Genomic DNA, 17,070 nt, shown 5'->3' with positions numbered 1-17,070 from the left:
TTGTCTTTGCTTTAACCATGTTGGTTAGTAAAAAAGACTGATTGTGTTTCTTGTTTTGTAAAATGATGTTTAGCTCCCCAGAGAAGAAACTGAAGTACAATATTCACTGCTTAGTGCTTTTGGAAATGACAAACACTTTGAGTGCTGGTGATCAATTTGCTGAAGGTACAAGCTGTATCTTTCATTCCCTGCCCATCATCCCCTTATCCAGGTGCACGAGGTGATAAACCAGCATATAGGTCCTGCACAGCTTCACAAGTGAGACACAAAAGTGGGAAATGTGTTGGCAGTTCAGGAACCCCCACACAAAACAGCCTACCACCAGCAGATGCTTCACTGCAGGCCTCCCTGAGCATAAGGCATTCAATCTCCTAAAGAAAACATGGCTAATAGCCTTGATGTCCCATTTCCCACCACGGATTGAGCTCTTGGTTTTACCTGTGGCCTCAGTGCCCCCAACAAGAATGTCCCTCTGTATTTTCCCATCATCTTCATCCAAGGCAAACCAGCGTCCCACTGGGAACTGGTACACACATTTATTGCCAATGTCCTCAATGATCACCTAAGGGAAGAGAGACACTCCATTGGAAAACAGCACAGGAAAAGCAAAGGTTTTACAGAACAGGGTGGCAAAAGAGCAGAAGCTTAATATGCACACTCTTACTTGGTATTTAACATATTAAATACTCAAGCAGATCCCACTCCACTCCCTAATTAGTACTGATAGGATTTCAGACAATCAGTGAGTGAAAACCCAGCTTTTTTTTCTCTTTTCTTTCTTTTTTATCCAGTGAAGCCACTCTGCATCTCTTGCAGTGTAGGAGACCAGATGTCTCTGCTATCAAGACCAGCTGGCTGGCCTGTCTTCCTTCTCTCCAGAGCCTGTTTGCTGGCTACACTTCTCCATCAGCTGAACGACAGCTCTTTGTTCTGCTCTGGGAACAGCCTGTGTTCTCTCTCTCTCTCTCTGCTTTAGAGCCTTGTTATAAAATAATGCCTAGGAATTTCAAATCCAGACCATCAGATGAGCTCGTGTGGCACAGTAATATCAGCAGATCCCAGTCAGTTGTTCCAGGATGGAACCATTGCAAAGGCAGCCATTAAAACCCCATGGTAGGAAACAGTTTCTAATTTGGAAGGACTTGGCTCTTGGACCAGGGTAATGTGGAGCTGTGCAAATATCATGAGGTTTAACAAGGCCAAGTGCAAGGTCTGGGTCTGGGCAATCCAAAGGCAGGCTGGACAGAGAATGGATAGACCAGCCGTAGGAGAAGGACCTGGGAGTGCTGTGGGGGAGAGCTGGAGCTGCCCCAGCCTGAACCCCCCATGCCCTGGGCTGATCCCCAGCGTGGGCAGCAGGACAGGAGGGGGATTGTGCCCCTGTGCCCCTGTGCTCAGGTCAGAGCCCACCTGCAGAGCTGCCCCAGCCCTGCCTCCAACAGCACAAGGACGTGGAGCTGCTGCAGCCAGGCCAGAGGAGGCCACGGAGATGCTGCCAGGGCTGGAGCCCCTCTGCTCTGGAGCCAGCCTGGGACACCTGGGGCTCTTCACCTGCACAAGAGAAGGCTCCAGGCAGAGCTCACAGCCCCTGCCAGGGCCTCAAGGGGCTCCAGGAGAGCTGCACAGGCACTGGGGACAAGGCCTGCAGGGACAGGACACAGGCAGTGGCTTCCCAGGGCCAGAGGGCAGGGCCAGATGGGATGTGGGGCAGGAATTGGTGGCTGTGAGGGTGGGGAGGCCCTGGCACAGGGTGCCCAGAGCAGCTGTGGCTGAACCATTCCAACCTGGGAATATTCAAGGCCAGGTTGGATGGGGCTTGGAGCAGCCTGGGATAGTGGAAGGTGTCCATGGCAGTGAGTGGGACTGGAGGGTCTTTAAGGTCCCTGTCAAACCAGATGTTTTGGAATTCTGTGATATTTTGCTGAAACAAGCTGGGGAACAATATTCCCCTTTAACATTTACACTAGTTTTTTGCACCTCCTGCTGAGGCGTTTCTTACCAATATCTTCTGCTGAACTCCTGAATCCTGTCATAGAGTTACTACAGTATTTTAAACCAGCAGAGAAGAGTACTGAAGGATTTCAGTCAGAAGAGAAGAAATCAAAATCTACTCCTCTGTGTGGGTTATGTCTCAGAGGGGGAAAAAAAAAAAATCACTATTATGGATAGAAAGCCCTTGACACTTTTCTCAACAGTGAGGGAGAATCTGAAATCTGTCCTTTCAGATAAATTTATGAAACCATTCTTTGGGAAACAGAGCTTCCCTTCCTGTCATTCATCCCACCCCGTGCTGTTGCCTGTAGCACTCCTGAGTCCTGTTGTACCTCCACAGACACAGACAGCAGTGTCTGCCAGGGCTGGGATTGTCAGCAGGAGAGAGCTGAGAGCTAGAGACTAAAATAGACAAGGTTTGGGAGAAATATCAACACTCCAATGCCTCTCTACCAGCTGATCCTCTTTGGGTTCCTTTCAGTGGGTTTATTCTTACATTTAGAGGTGGAAAACCATCTCTGAGTATAAGCCACTCTGAAAATGCAAGGAACATGAGAACAGGATCATCCTGGAGTGACAACACCAGAGTGTCCAATATTGAACCAAATTACAGAAAAAGATTTTAAAACCAGTAGACAACAGCTGAGCTATTTTAGCTCAGTCCTTCAACCTTCCATCTGAATTTGCAAGGCCAAAGCTGCATTTTACTTGATTGTAAACATCCTGGGGGCTTGTGGCAGAATACAGGGTTGGTGTGTTGGCTGCAAGCAGTCACTACACCAGGTTTTGGGACTTGAGCAAGCTCACTAACCTCGTCAAAAATTCTGTCATTACACCTGCAAAGTGAGAATGAGGTTCTTGTGGGTTTTGTCCCTCACTATTTATTGCATTGAGCACAACTATTCTGTTTTTCATTTCCACATTTTTCACGGACAGCCAACATCATAACTTTTCCTGCATTGTGTGGTGGTGGAGAAACATGTGCTAATATTTGCATTTGTATTACACTGGAATATCCTGCTATTGAGGATTTACAAATATGGGGTCAGGCCTTCTGTGGATTAAAGCCAGCTGTGTTAAACTACATCAGCAGAGGAAAGAAAATGAGACCAGAGGGAAGAGTCAGATTTCCCCTTTTAAAATACTCCTTCAGCAATTACACTAAAAGCTGTAATACCTTCCTACCCCATAGCAGGAGATTAAAATGAGCAGGAAAGTGGAAGATAAGGGTCTTTGTGGCAAGCATATCTCTTCTGCTGAGCCAATGATAAATCACTTAAATTTGGGCAAGCTATGTGCCTGCAAATTTTCACTGTGAACAGATCCAACAGATAACTCTGATTCTGGTATTTTTATGGTCATGGTAATGAATTAAGTCAAGAGGATGAAATGATTTGTGTCCTTCTCAGTAACCTATATCACCAGCAATTATCCTTACATCTCTTGGTACCAGGCCACTGAGAGGGTGAGATATTTTGAGCCCATGAGATGCTTATGTTGAATGTCTCAGGGGTAACTAACCTTTGCAAGGAACCAGCCAGCAGAGCCACCCTTGTTATTATGCCCTATATTAATTTTTCTTAATTTTCCCAGATTTGGAGCATCGAGCGTGAACTTGTCTTCTGCTCCTTTTTCAAAGTTGTCTTTGTCATTGTCCAGTTTCCTCACACCTGAATGGGAAAAGAAAAAGTAAAAATAAAAGTAAAACAGAAAAACAAAACCAAAAACCCAAACAAACAAACAAACAAACAAAAACAACAAAAAAACCCACAACAACAAAAACAAAAAATAACCAACCAACAAACAAAAACCCCAAACAAATAAGTAATAATTAATTAATAATAATAAATAATAATACATAAATAATCTTCAAGGAGGAAAGGTTTACTGGCATATGCATGTTTGTAAGCAAAGGAGTATTTAGGACTGTCACCACTGACTGAATCAAATATTCCCTAGATATCAGCTCTCTGCACCCAGGATCCAAGGCAAAGGCAAAGGACTTTATATTCTAATTAAAAAGGTACCTTTTCTCAAGCACACAAAAGACCAGGATTTCCATTCTAATGTCACAGTTACTTACAGCTCTCAGAGCTTTCAGAAATATATATCCAGATGGCTCTTTAAATTTTTTTTCTTTTTTTTCTTTTCATACCACCACATTTCCCTTTTATTTTTACTGTCTTTGAAAACCTCCAAAACGTTCAAGAAGTGCTTTGGTCACAAGCTGCAGATTCTGACATTTCAGGACACAGAACTCTTTGCTGTATCCGAGAGGAAGGATTTATTTTCAAATTAGGACCCGGCCAGGGCTGTTGGATTTTTCCTGATCTCACAGGGGGTTTGCCTTTATGAAAAGTATTAAAGCTGTGCCCCCAGCTGCAGCCTGTGTGAGTGATGCTGTGAGTGGGAGGAAACCCACCCAAGGCACCAGAGCAGAGAAAGAGGTCAGTGGGCAACTCATCCCTCTTACCTTAGAGGGGATGAATCATTCTCTAGGGGTGTTATTTCTCTCTGTGGATAAGACAGAGTGCCTGGACACCCAGCTAAGGTTCAGACTCCCACTTTGGGATGTCTTCAGTGAGATCAGAAGAATCCCCCTGTAAAACTCTGGAGGATTAATCAAGGATGAGCCCTATCCATCAGATTATAAAAATAATCTGTTCAAGGACACTTGGCAGACATCATACCATTATTTCTTGAATTTGACAGGATAGGTGCAGTGTAGAGCAAGAGAATATTTGCTCCCTGGTTACAGGAATCTCCAGGAATCTCCACCCACTTCTGTCCATGGCCCAGAGAGCTTGGTTTGGGTACATCTTTTAATAGTATTCAATTATTTTTTTTAAATTAAATTAAAGTTTCCAGACTACTGTTGCAGCACAATCTACATTTAAAAATAATTACAGTGTTTCTAAAAAAAAACCCTATTCAAATATAAACCTTGTTTAAATAATTTTTACAAGTGGCCAAGCAGGCTCAGCCACCACCTTTGCCACAGAGAAGGGATGCCATTATCCATCCAGGTACCCAGAAAATGACACACATCTCTCACTGCATTCCCTGTAAAGACACATTAGTGTTGGACCCTTCAGTGGGTTGGCACTTACTCCACTGCTTTGTGCTGGTAGTTTACGCTGCTTTTTCCCAGAGTCTGCTTTTTTTAATGGCAGGTAACTTGAGCCATGCCCACACCCAGCCCACAACTGCTGCATTGCAGATGCACCTTCCAGGGGCTGTGGATGCGAGGGCCCCCAGAGCAAACGCCACCCTTTGTTGTGCCTTTCACTCAGCCAAATTATCCTGCCTTTGCCAGATTGCCTCTGTCTCTGCGTGTGTGTGTTGTTCAGATCACAGGCCTGCAGAGCAGGAGGAAATATTTTAGGAAATGATTTGCATTTGAATATACCTGTGTCTCCTTTCTCACCGAAGATATTAATGAAGACATCCGCATCCGTTCCGCTGCCGCTGACTTCGCCGGTGAAAACACGGACCACGTATTTGTTGACTGCAAGGAGGGAGGTAGAAATCCCAATACATCAATAACTCAATGGTTTGATGCAAAACACAACAATACAGACCAATGCAGGCTGTGCTGATGCTATCTTGAAAGCATGACCTGAACCGTGGCTCTCGGTACAATGACCCTCTTCTCTCTACCCCAAGCAGAGTAAAATCCATAGGCAGGATTCTGACACTACCTTTTCACTGCCCAGGACAAGAGGACAGATCACTCGGTTCCTGGCCTTGACACTGAAGAGTGAAATAGAAGAGAAAGTTAAAATATTGATGTGGATACAAAGGCATTAAATGAACTCAGACCTATGGACCAGGTTTGCTTTTTCAAAACATCAATGAGTTACAAAGTCTGTCCAAGCTCAGGCCTGACCCCAGCTCTGTCCTAGAGCTGTTTTCAAAGTTTAGTTTATACTAAGCAAGTATTTTGAGGAAATAATATCATAGTGACAGAACAAGGAGTAATAGATTTAAACTGAAAAAGGAGAATTTTAGACTATATATATATATGGAAGAAATTCTTTACTGAGGGGATGGTGAGGGACTGGCACAGGTTGCTCAGAGTTTGACACCCCACCCCCGGGCATGTACAAGGCTATGTTGGATAGAGCTTTGAACAGCCTGGTCTAGTGGAAAGTGCCCCTGCCCATGGCAGGGAGTGGGACTGAATGGACACAGAACATTCTCTGAAATGTCAGTCATGCTGCATGGAAAAAAAAAAAAAAACAAAAAAAAAAAAAAACAAAAAAAAAAAAAAAAAAAAAAAAAAAAAAAAAAAAAAAAACAAAAAAAAAAAAAAAAAAAAAAAAAACCAACCAACCAACAAACAAACAAACAAAAAAACAGTCATCCAGTCATTTTTATTTAATGAGGAAAGTGGAGTAAACCCAGGAGCTGTGACACTGTGAAGATACACCATCTCTGGGATCAAAACCCTTTGGATGAGGCACATCATGGACATTTCACACATCTTCTCAGTGAGTTTGAGAAGCAAGTTCTTCAGATGAATCAGAGTTGGACTCACATAGTTCTCAAGAACAGCAAAAGTGAGCTTGCTTTCTTCTGGAACCAATGAAAAAGTTCCCATGACCTTCAGTATAACTTTATTTGAGCCAAATAGGAGCAACTTTTGAAATCTACCACTGAAGTTACCTGACTCCCTTGTTCCTCCAAGCAAACAGCCATGACAGACGCCTCGTGCTGTGTCTCCTGTGAAAAATGAGCGCTGGAGGCAGGCAGCAGGACACAAAACAGATGAAGATGAATGCAAAATCTGCTACTGAACAGTACATGATGTCACACAAGCTCTCAACAGAGTTCCTGTTACTGAACCCTGGGTAGCTGATACTGAGAGCTCCGTGTATGCCATTTCTGCATTTCTGAGCCCTGGGCATGCTGCTCAAATGCACAAGTCTCCTCACACATAGATCCTTGGCAAAAATAAAGCCTCTTGCACCACAGAATCATGAAATCATTAAGGCTGAAAAAGACCTCTAAGATCATCAAGTCCAACCGTTAGCCACGATTCTTGGTTTGCAACTTTTTTTTCCCTTTGGCAAGTGCCAAGTTAGGAGATAATCTTTCCTGGGCTTCCCAGCCAGCTGCAGAAATGGATTCTCTCAGGAGCCATGTAACGTCACCAACACTGGGTTACCACTCCCAGAACAGATCCCCCACCTCCTGCACCACAATCAGTGCATGTTAAAAGTTATTCCAAAAGACAGCAGAGGGCCTGGTGCACGTGCTCCCACAGAGGCAGAGGACGTGATAGCAAACATACGAGGAGTGGCTGTGGGACCATCCCCTGAATTACAATGATGATCTCAGCTCCCAGGGTGAGGAGTACAAGGGCAGAGCCCACAGAGAAGGGAAAATCACCTGTCACAGTTTAATGAATGTGCTGGGAAAAGGCTAAAAATCGAGCTGACATCCCTGGTGCCTCATCGCAAAACATGCCATGGCAAATAAAATAATAATGATAAAACTGCAATAAATACTAAATAACAAGGAGGAGGAGAACATAGCTGGGCTCATACAGGGGAGAAAATGCCTTAATGACTCTCTTTAACTCTTTAGTTTCAGTTCACAGGGCTCTAACAACATGCTAGAGATGCACCAACACCAAAAGTGTTCATTTGCATTAGCAAAGTGTGGGGATGGTGGAATTTACATCTCCTACTTGGCCACTAAGCTACTCTAACTAAAACTGACCCATTGTACCTTGCAAACTTTAATTACAGACCACATTTTTCAAGAAGCTTTGTTCCTTGTGCCTCCCCTAGAATATTTAATCTGATGTCAGTGATTAATTTTCCACTCCACTTTTTGGGAGCCAGAAGAACCTGACAGGATAAGAGGATCCTCAAAAGGACAAGTTACTGTGGTTTAACTTACACTCCCCCTGCAGGATAACCTTTATGCCTTTGAGATATAGACCAGAAGGAGATCTCAATGGATGCAGAGCAGCAAGGAGGACATGCAGAGAACAAGTCCATGAAAAGCAAATGACCAAACACAGGGCAGGAGGGGCAGCTTGTATCATTACTGCAGAAACACATTTGGCCAGTGAGGAAAAATGCTGGTGAAATTATTTGCCAGATCAAAAACCTTCAAAGGTCTGTCAGAACGGTTGTATTTCAAATCTAAGATCCAGAATGACTTCTCTTGACCTCCTGCTTGGAGCAGGAAGTGGTCCCAAGGGCTCTGTACACACACAAGGCTGCTGTCAGTGTCTGCACAAAGCCCTGTGGCAGAGCTGACACCTGAGCCCACAGATGGGCCATCACTTTGGACTGGTGGCAGCCACAGGACACTGTGCTGTGAGGGTTTTATGTTGCCCCCTATAATACAAGCAAGGCCAGGGTGCATGACATGTCCTGCCATGGCTCTTTTCCTATGTTGATGTGTTTCTGTAGGCAAAACTACTTCAAGAGCATAAGGGATCCTTGGCATAGGTAAAGTGCACATTCCTGCTTCACAAACTACACCAAACCTGTGCTCATCAGGTCTTTTCTTTAATTTTTTTCCATCTTAATGTCTCTGAAACTGGATGCTCAAACCTTTCCCCGCACCTGACCCTTAGGCCTGCTTTCAGAAAAATTTCAGTTCCTCCATCTTCAGGAAGCAAACCCTGAGCCACGCTGAATTTTTGCCAGCACTTTCTCCCTCTCTAAGCAATTTGACATTCAGCTGCAGCAAGGAGAGGAGCTCTTCATGCTGCTCAGGGGTCCTTCTGTGCTTTGTACATCAGCACATCTCACAGAGTGACATGGTGGATGAGCAATTTAAATGGAAAGGGATGCTGCCTCTTAAAAAGACAGTGAGGATTCAGCTGCTAAAAGCATGCAAGAAAAAGCTCTCGCTGCAGCCAGGAGGAGATCTGCCATAAGTCAAGTACTCTTCATTTTGATCATGGGTGGATGTTGTTCCCTGTTCTTTAAGCCAGTGGCAGAAGCATCTTTTAAAAAATACCCACTTGGCTTTTTTTTTTTTTTTTTTAATCCAAATACATGGTTCTGACTTTGTCTGTAAAACACAGATCAAGATGTTGCCTGGATATTTTTTTTTTCCCTGAATGCTTCTCCTAGCACTGAGAACATGCAAAATGCTAATGTAAAAGCTGTGCCTCCATCAAGCAGTGCACAGGCTCGCTGCAGCACAGGCACGGGGAGGGGAGCTTTCCTAGGAGCAAAATTAGCAGCTTCAGAGGCACGTACTGCAAGATGCCAAGAGCAGAACAGCCAACAAAAAAATCAGTAGGAAGAGAAGTAGCTATTTTCTCTTGTCTTTCCACTTTCGCATTGCAATGCACAAGTGTAAATGCCCTGTGTGGTTACAGCACCTTCCTTTTCTTTACAATTGTGTGTCTGCATTTGAAGACATTGCCAGGATGCCATCTCTGGGAAACAGTGGGGTGGCACTGATGTGACCCTACTGGATTAATTTAGCAGAGTGGCAGTCAATCAGGCTGTCTGCTACTGATTAACTCAGCCTCAGCTTTCAACAACCAAGAGGAAAGGTTAATTTTGCACTGTGGGCTGGAGTCAGGTTCTCTCCACTGAGAGCCAAGAGGTTTTTGTCTGTGAATGTGACGCACTCCCAACACATCCTGGGGGATAAAGGGCACGGTGCTGCTGCTCTCCTACCCCCCAGTATTCCCCATCCACTGTCATCTCTGTCCTGGGTGCAGCATTAGCCCCACACACTGCCCAGAATCTTTTCACCCAGATCCAACACCCCTGGGTGGTCTTGTGCAGCCTCTGTCCTGCCTCCAGCCATGGAAAATGCACAGACATATCCCAGCCAAATCCTGCCACCTGCAAGCCACAGCTGACTGTCCAGCCGTGTGATATTCATCTGTTAATGTCATTTATTTAGCAATATGATATCATGGTCACTTGAAGCCCCGTAGGATGGAACTACCTAAAGGGATTTTTTATCTACCATTATTTGGGGCATTAGGTAGTGTGTTTAGGCACAATCTGCCGAGTTTCCTGCAGCAGGAGCATGAGATCTGGGCAGGAAAACCAAGCTGACTGTGTTTCATTACCTGGGGTTATCACCTCCTGCAGGGAGCAGTGGATTCCCAGCCGTGCCTGCCCCCCCTGTGCCTGACCCTCCACGGAGCAGGGCAGCAGCATCCAATATCTGGGAAATGTCACAGCCCTCACAGGCAAAGCATGTGGGGTTAGAAAAGTAAGGAACCAAGCTGTAGGCAGTGATGGATCCTTCTCATAAGGCAGCTCTTAGCAATTATCCTTCTGTATTCACAGCCTTCCCAAGAGTGGCAGTGTTTGAGATCCATCCTGTGCAGCTCAGCACCAAGCAGGAAGATTTGGGAAGAGGCTGGGGGCAAGGGATTGGGTGTATTGAGTTTCTCAATACCTCTGAGGGTGTCCAGCACCTCACAGAAAATGGCCTAAGTCCATAGCAAGATGGCATGGTTGAGTATGTCTTGGAAAAGCAAAAAAGGTTTTAATAAAAGAAGAAAATAATACAAAGAACAAAGGTGAATACAGTGTAGGGACAGGTCCCACACACCTGCTACAACACCTCAAGAATGCACTGAGAAGCCTCATGCTCTCCCTTAAGTATTGGATGATTTAGATGGGGTTTTTTTTGCAAACAGCCCAATAGAGAATATCTACTTATCTGAGGAACAGCTAAGTGGACCTATCAGTGTTTTTATCTTGGCATTAAGTCAATTATTGCCAAGAGAGCAAAGAAACTTCTCCTATTCTTCCCTCAACAGGTTTTGGGAAGAGTCTTGAACCTTTCTCTATATGGAGACACCTGCTCTGATGTGAGGTGCTTTACTCCATGGGTGGGTAGGGGTGAGGCAACTGCTCCCATCTCTGAATTGCTGCTGGAAAAGGAATATTTTCGTGGTTGGTGTGAAAATGATTATTGCTAGAAGGAGGGGCAGACACCAGGACCTGCAGACAAGGTACAATTTCTACCTGAGTCTGCTTTGCACGAGCTCAGGATGGTGGTTTTATACCCATATGCCTTGGCTCCTGCCTGTCAGATCGAGTCAGTCACTCCAGCCCACCAGGAACTGTCTGACAAAACCTCTTCCTGATGGAAGGGACTGACTTGTCAGAGTGGAAGCTCCTTTATACTACTGCTGACAGTGTGCTCCTCAGTGACAGAGTTCTGGGTCAGAGCATCCTTAAAATCTCAGACAGCCTATGGCTAGGGCACAAAGCTGGGACCTGGCCTCCCAACACACTTGATTCACAGAAAACATTTGAATTTAGTTCTTGTTTGTCCTGGCAGAGAGCTCATCCCACCAGGACAGAACACTCTCTTCTTAGATTAGCTTCTGGTGACCTTCTGGTTGGAGATGTCCTGCTGGTCTTGTGTATCCAGCAAGTGAATCTCTGCAAATGCTGTGGAGAGGAAAATTCACCCAGCCCACCCATTAAACCTCTTTGTGACACAGTAGCAGGGACCCCAGAGGCAGCTACACACAGCAAAATATAATTAGAGCCTAAAGCAACCCCTGTAAAAGCTGAAGGGCTCTGCTGAGCTCACCAGCAGCCAGTTCTGTCTCAAAATTGGGTTCTGCTCTTGCACGAAGCAATGGCACACAGATAAAGAAGACTTCTTTTCCCTCCCATTCAGAAAAGTGTTGAATTCAAAGGGCTGGTTTGGAGCTCAAAAATAATTATCTCTTTCAACAGTAATTGACAGCTATATTTGTTAATGAGACTATGAGTTTATTAATGAGAAATGAGTTCCCCATTTCAGGGGTGGGGAACAGCATCTTTGGCCAAATGGGTTCAAACTGGAAATACAGCTTACAAGCAAACCTGGAGCATGGGGATGCTGGAGAAGAAGGAGTTTTGCATTAGACAAAGCACTGAGTGACTTGATCTAGTTGCAAATGTGACTGCTCATTGCAGGGGCTTGGACCAGCTGACTTTTAAAAGCCCTTTCTAGCCCAAAGCATTCTCTGATTCCACGGCTTTTGGCTGTGAGCCCCTCTGCCAAAACAGTGTTAGCAGGGGAGAAATGCTGTGGACCCTTTGCAAGGCTTTGGGGTTCCTGTCTCTGGAGGCAGCACTAAAGATGCAAAGCTGGCTTGACCCTGGCTCAGCACTTCTTTAATCTCACCAGAGCTCTCCAAAAGTATGTTCTTAAGAGATATTATTGCTGTCACTCAAGAAAGCCCAATGGGAAAAGGAAAGTGTTCAAGGAGTGCCTGGACAATGCCCTCAGGCACAGGCTGGGACTCCTGAGATTGTCCTGTGCAGGGCCAGGGTTTGGATTGATGTTCCTTGGGGGTCTGTGTGGGGTATTCTGTGACTCTCTGATTGTGCAGCTCTTTCAAATATTGCATCACCCCCTGTCACTTCCTCATGCCCCTCCTATAATGACCCCAGTCCCTTGGCCTCCCCAGTCAGGCCAGAAACCATGAGATTCACCTCCATTTCCTGCAGTTCCTGCAGGAAACCAAAGCGTGCATCAAAACAGTTAAAATATTAGGATTCAGCCTGGCTCATCCCTCTGCAGGGCCTGTGAGAGGCAATCTACCACATGCAGGAGGCTTTGCTTGTAGGATATGCTAAACTCATGTTCCTACTGTGACTTCAAAGTGATGATGACTTTTTGAAGTGAGCTTTAAACAACCTTGCTCAGGAGACAATAGTGGTTTGGTTGCAGAGGCATGGAGCTTAGCACATGGCAACCCACCTTGTGACAGTGGTGCAGAAATCCTTGTTTATCTAATTCTCCAAGATTTATTATTATTTTTCATTAGTTCGGCCCCAGGGTGGGAACCCATTAAAAAAAAAAAAAAAAAAAAAAAAAAAAAAAAAAAAAAAAAAAAAAAAAGGCAAATATTTCAGAAGAGAAATATCCATTTTCTGCTTTCACCAGATCTGCTATTATCAAAATTGAAGAAATCGTTGAGAATATCCTCTTGGGTTAAACACATTTTCTCAGAAATAAGAGTGAAATAATTTTATGGTATTGTCAAAAATCACATTGTTAACTCTGTACTTCAGTCTTGCTTTGAATGGATCAGAATTTTTTTTTAAAAAGTTACTTCATTTCAAAACTGAAAGCTGAAATAATTTCCTTCTGTAGACATAATTAGTCAAAATTATCACATGTCTTCAAAAACATGCTGTACTCTCTGTTTTGTATTGGGTACACAGAGATCTATGTACCAGCCACACACTCTTGCCTCTCCAAAATCTTTTCTCTCTATGTGAATTATAAATCTCTTTTTCTGCCCCGTGTCAGGGCTCTGTGCACTTTTTGTGTTTTGCAAGTCACCAGTGTTTCTTTTAATTTCTGTATTTCCATTTTTCATCCCCTTTACCCATCTTTAGAGAAAAAACACCAGGAAGAAAAAAAAAAAAAAAAAAAAAAAAAAAAAAAAAAAAAAAAAAAAAAAGTGTGACAAGTAAAATGTCCATAGCTGCCTCATTTTGGACACAGTGACAATAAGTTGGGCAAAGTTTGCAGGGAAAATCCTTGTTAGTACAAAGGAAGTTGTTGTTTTTTTTAATCAAAAACAAAAGAAAAATACTGGATACTCATTATGCCTGATAGCATGACATTTTTTCCCAGTGTTATAAATGGGATGATAAAAGATATTATTCCTTCTACAAACCCTGTTTATTGAAAGCTTCACCATGCAGCAAGGCCTCGTCCTGAACACAGAAGGTACTTGCCATTACTCAGAAGCAAACAACTCATATGTATTTCATAAATATATTTATCTGCATTTTCCTGTGCTGATTATACACTTCCAGTTTTCAGAGTAAATAAAGATGAATTTTAATGAGAAGGTAACATGTATTAATATTTCATTCCCTCTTCCTCATCTTCTGAGTCCTTAGAAATAATCTTTTTCCATTTTTCCCATCATGAAAGTTTCCAAAAGCGTGAAATTGTGTGACCTCACTTTGAAACAAAACCCAGGGGAATCCAAGGGTCACTTAGGTTGGAAAAGCCTTTCAAGGCCATCAAGTCCAACCACTCCCCCAGCACTGCCAAGGCCACCACTGACCCATGTCCCCAAGTGGCTTTTAAATCCTGCCAGGGATAAGGACTCATCCATGAGAGACCAATTCTGGTCCTAAAGCCCAACCTTTTTTAAAATGAGGCTTTAAATCTGACAGGGTGCCATCAACTGGTGCCTCAGATCCCAAATTCTGCTCCTTACCTTAGTTTCTAACATCAGTAGGTTATTGGGAAATATTGGCCACAGCTTTAGGTCCAGCCCAGACCTTAAGGACATGCATATCCCAGGATGGAAGGAAGGATTTAGCTTCTGACTCAAGGCAAATAACATGCACCAACACCTGCTTCTCCAGATGTTTCCTCAAGTCACAGCCAGGTCAGTGCTTATAAGCCTTCAAGTCAGCCAACAGCCAACATTAAAACTCTGGACAATGAACTGTGAAGCCTTAACCCAAGAATCCTTCAGAGGGGAAAGGAATAAGCTCACATTCACAGCTCAAATATATGAGTTTTAGGTCACAGTGGATATGAAAACCTCAGAGAATAGAGCAGGTTAATGCTTTGATAATAAACATTTTTCTAATGTTTTTAAAGGCAAGACCTCCCTCTGCCTGCACTAGCAGTCAGGGAAATTTCACCACTCATCTGGCTTTACTAGAATCCAAATCCCAGCTGCACATTGTGACTTCACTACCCTTAGGACATATCCATGCAAATTTTCAGCTGCACCAAGTATCAGCCCCAAATCAGGCCAGAATTGACACAACCAACAACTTTCCCTTTCAAAACTGCTTCTTGTTTCAACAAAGCAGAAATATCATGTCTGACTGTAAAAGACCCACACCTATATAAAGAAAAACTATATTTGATCTCCTCTTGCCATCCTTTTTTAAATATAATAGCAATAACAATAAAAAATAGCAATAAATGGCAAATTTTCAACACATTTAAACATGGAAAAATTAAACACAATGCAACCGTGTTGGAACTCTTCCATCCTCAAGGGCCAAAGTGTGCCACACCAATGTGCTCCTCACTTTCATTATTAATAGACCAAATAAGATTAAACTTTACCCAGAAATAGTAGAGATTGGAGTAATTCTGTGGTTTGGTGCCACACATGCAATTCTGTCCTACTGGGAACATGCAGCCTTGAAAGAGTTTGACATGAGTTGGTATCCCATGCACATTTATAACCCATTATGTCCAATTCTAAATAATTTCAGGGTGCTGATGGCCAAAAAGCCAGATGAAAACCAGTCCTTGGCTCTCAACCTCATTTGCAACAGGCAGGTTGCAAAGACTTGACCAAAAATTTGACAGGTTAGCATAAGATGAAATTGCACAGGAGACTGAATTAATTTTTGGCTCACCGTGTTCTTAAGCATGATTTTAAGGACCAGGTGAGTGAACATCCCCATTGCAAAAGAATGATTCTGCTTTCTCAGAGTAAGGCATGTACAGAGAATTGTTTGATTAGCGAGAGGTTTCCAGGGAAATTAAGAACAGCCAATATGTGTTTCCCTAGTTCTGAGTATAACTGGAGATTACACTGCAGAGAGCCCAGGCTAGCCTCAAGCAGCTGAGCAGCCTTAACTGCCTGTGGTCACCCCCAGAGAAAAAAACGTTTATTGTTGGATAAACAACATGCCATCTAACCCAACCAAACCTCAGCATCTTTTAAGAATCTGGGCAAAAGTTAGTCCTGTAGACATGTCTTGGTATTATGTCTTGAGGAACCCTGCAACCCACATGAAGATCAGCTCTCAGGGCTCCCTGCTATCCAGGCAGGTGATAAGAAGCTGGATTCATCACACATAGGGATGGAGAAAGACACAGCCTTGGTGTCCCACCTGCAGGGATGAAGACCATGAAGCAAAGGCCAGAGAGGTCCAGGGAAAGGAGAGTCACCATGGCATGGGGGACATGAGGATCTGTCCACTGAGTTACACAAATGATTCCTGACCACTCTGCAAGTATCAAACAATGAGCTGGGAACTTCAGATACTGGATCAATCCCATCCCTGAATGGGTTCAAAAGCCTTGTGGATGTGGCTCTTGGGGACATGGGTCAGTGCGGGCTGGGCAGTGCTGGGGATGCTGCTGGACTCTGTGATCCTGGAGGGCTTTTCCAACCTCGAGGGTTCTGTGATTCTGTGAACTGACTCCTGAATTTCGTGTCCTTTTACACCCCCATTGGGTCAGTAGATCTCCCAGTGCAGCTGCAAGCTGTTATGAATGCACCCCCACCACTCTGGCAGGACATCAGACACCCTCAGAATGATCCAAAACCAGCAACACTCAAAGGAAAACCAGCACCTGGCTCCAGTTTTGAGCCTGTCCCTTGCACAAAGGCTCAGCCACAGCCATGCAATCCTAAGGCTTCATAAACTCAATTGAGGCAGCATAAAGCTGAACAATAGCCCTCCCTTGTAATTAATACCTGTAGTGTAAATTAATCCAGGCTGCCAATAGAAGCCGCTGGGTAAATAAGAATCTGTGACACTATCCCTGTCAAAGGCCTGTTGGGCAAATGATGCCATGGATGTGAATGCTGGGAATAGAGGGTCATTCAAGCGGGAACACTTAAGGATGTAACCTGTTCTCCTTGAGAAAAGTGTGGCATTCCACAGGGAAATGACAGGAGGCATTTTATTTGGATAAGTAAAGGCAACCACTCAGGTGTCTGAAATTGCTAAGTTAGACATCCATGGTACTTCTATTTGGATCATGGGAATTACTCTGCTTTTGATTGTGTGTGTCCATTTTTTTCCACTATGTGTTGACTGGTTTTTGCCACACATATTATTTTCTGGATTTTTAAATTATTCCTCTTTTGGTTTTATCCCCTTAAAATTAACCTCTCCAAAACTCACAGTCTACAGGAATTCTCTATCTGGACTGTGCTCCTCACCAAGAAAAAGAATGAGTCTGACCATAGTTTAGTCAGTTTTGGTACAAGCACCAACAATCCCCCCTTCAAACAGGCTTCAGATGCCTTTTCAATGAATCAAAAATATAACAAAGAAAAGGAGTTTATTTTTTTCAAGCCTACATCCTTCTCACACAAAGCACATAGAAGGC

The 17,070-nt window shown here is 43.8% G+C and overlaps 1 protein-coding gene across 1 annotated transcript in view; it reads right to left on the bottom strand.

The window, feature by feature from the left end:
• Positions 1-17,070, bottom strand: part of LOXHD1 (lipoxygenase homology PLAT domains 1) — a gene marked incomplete at both ends in the record, with an annotated part of 189,042 nt that overhangs the window by 106,236 nt on the left and 65,736 nt on the right. Inside the window, 3 exons of the mRNA XM_083883544.1 lie at positions 439-562; positions 3,514-3,662; positions 5,402-5,500. Of these exons, the coding sequence (XP_083739670.1) occupies positions 439-562; positions 3,514-3,662; positions 5,402-5,500 (372 nt within the window). The remainder of the gene's footprint in view (positions 1-438; positions 563-3,513; positions 3,663-5,401; positions 5,501-17,070) is intronic.

This window comes from Zosterops lateralis, assembly GCF_965231275.1.
Source record: "Zosterops lateralis genome assembly, chromosome: Z".
Lineage (NCBI taxonomy): Eukaryota > Metazoa > Chordata > Aves > Passeriformes > Zosteropidae > Zosterops > Zosterops lateralis.
The sequence above is the reverse complement of the archived record's forward strand: the minus strand, read 5'-3'. Positions and strand labels throughout refer to the sequence as shown.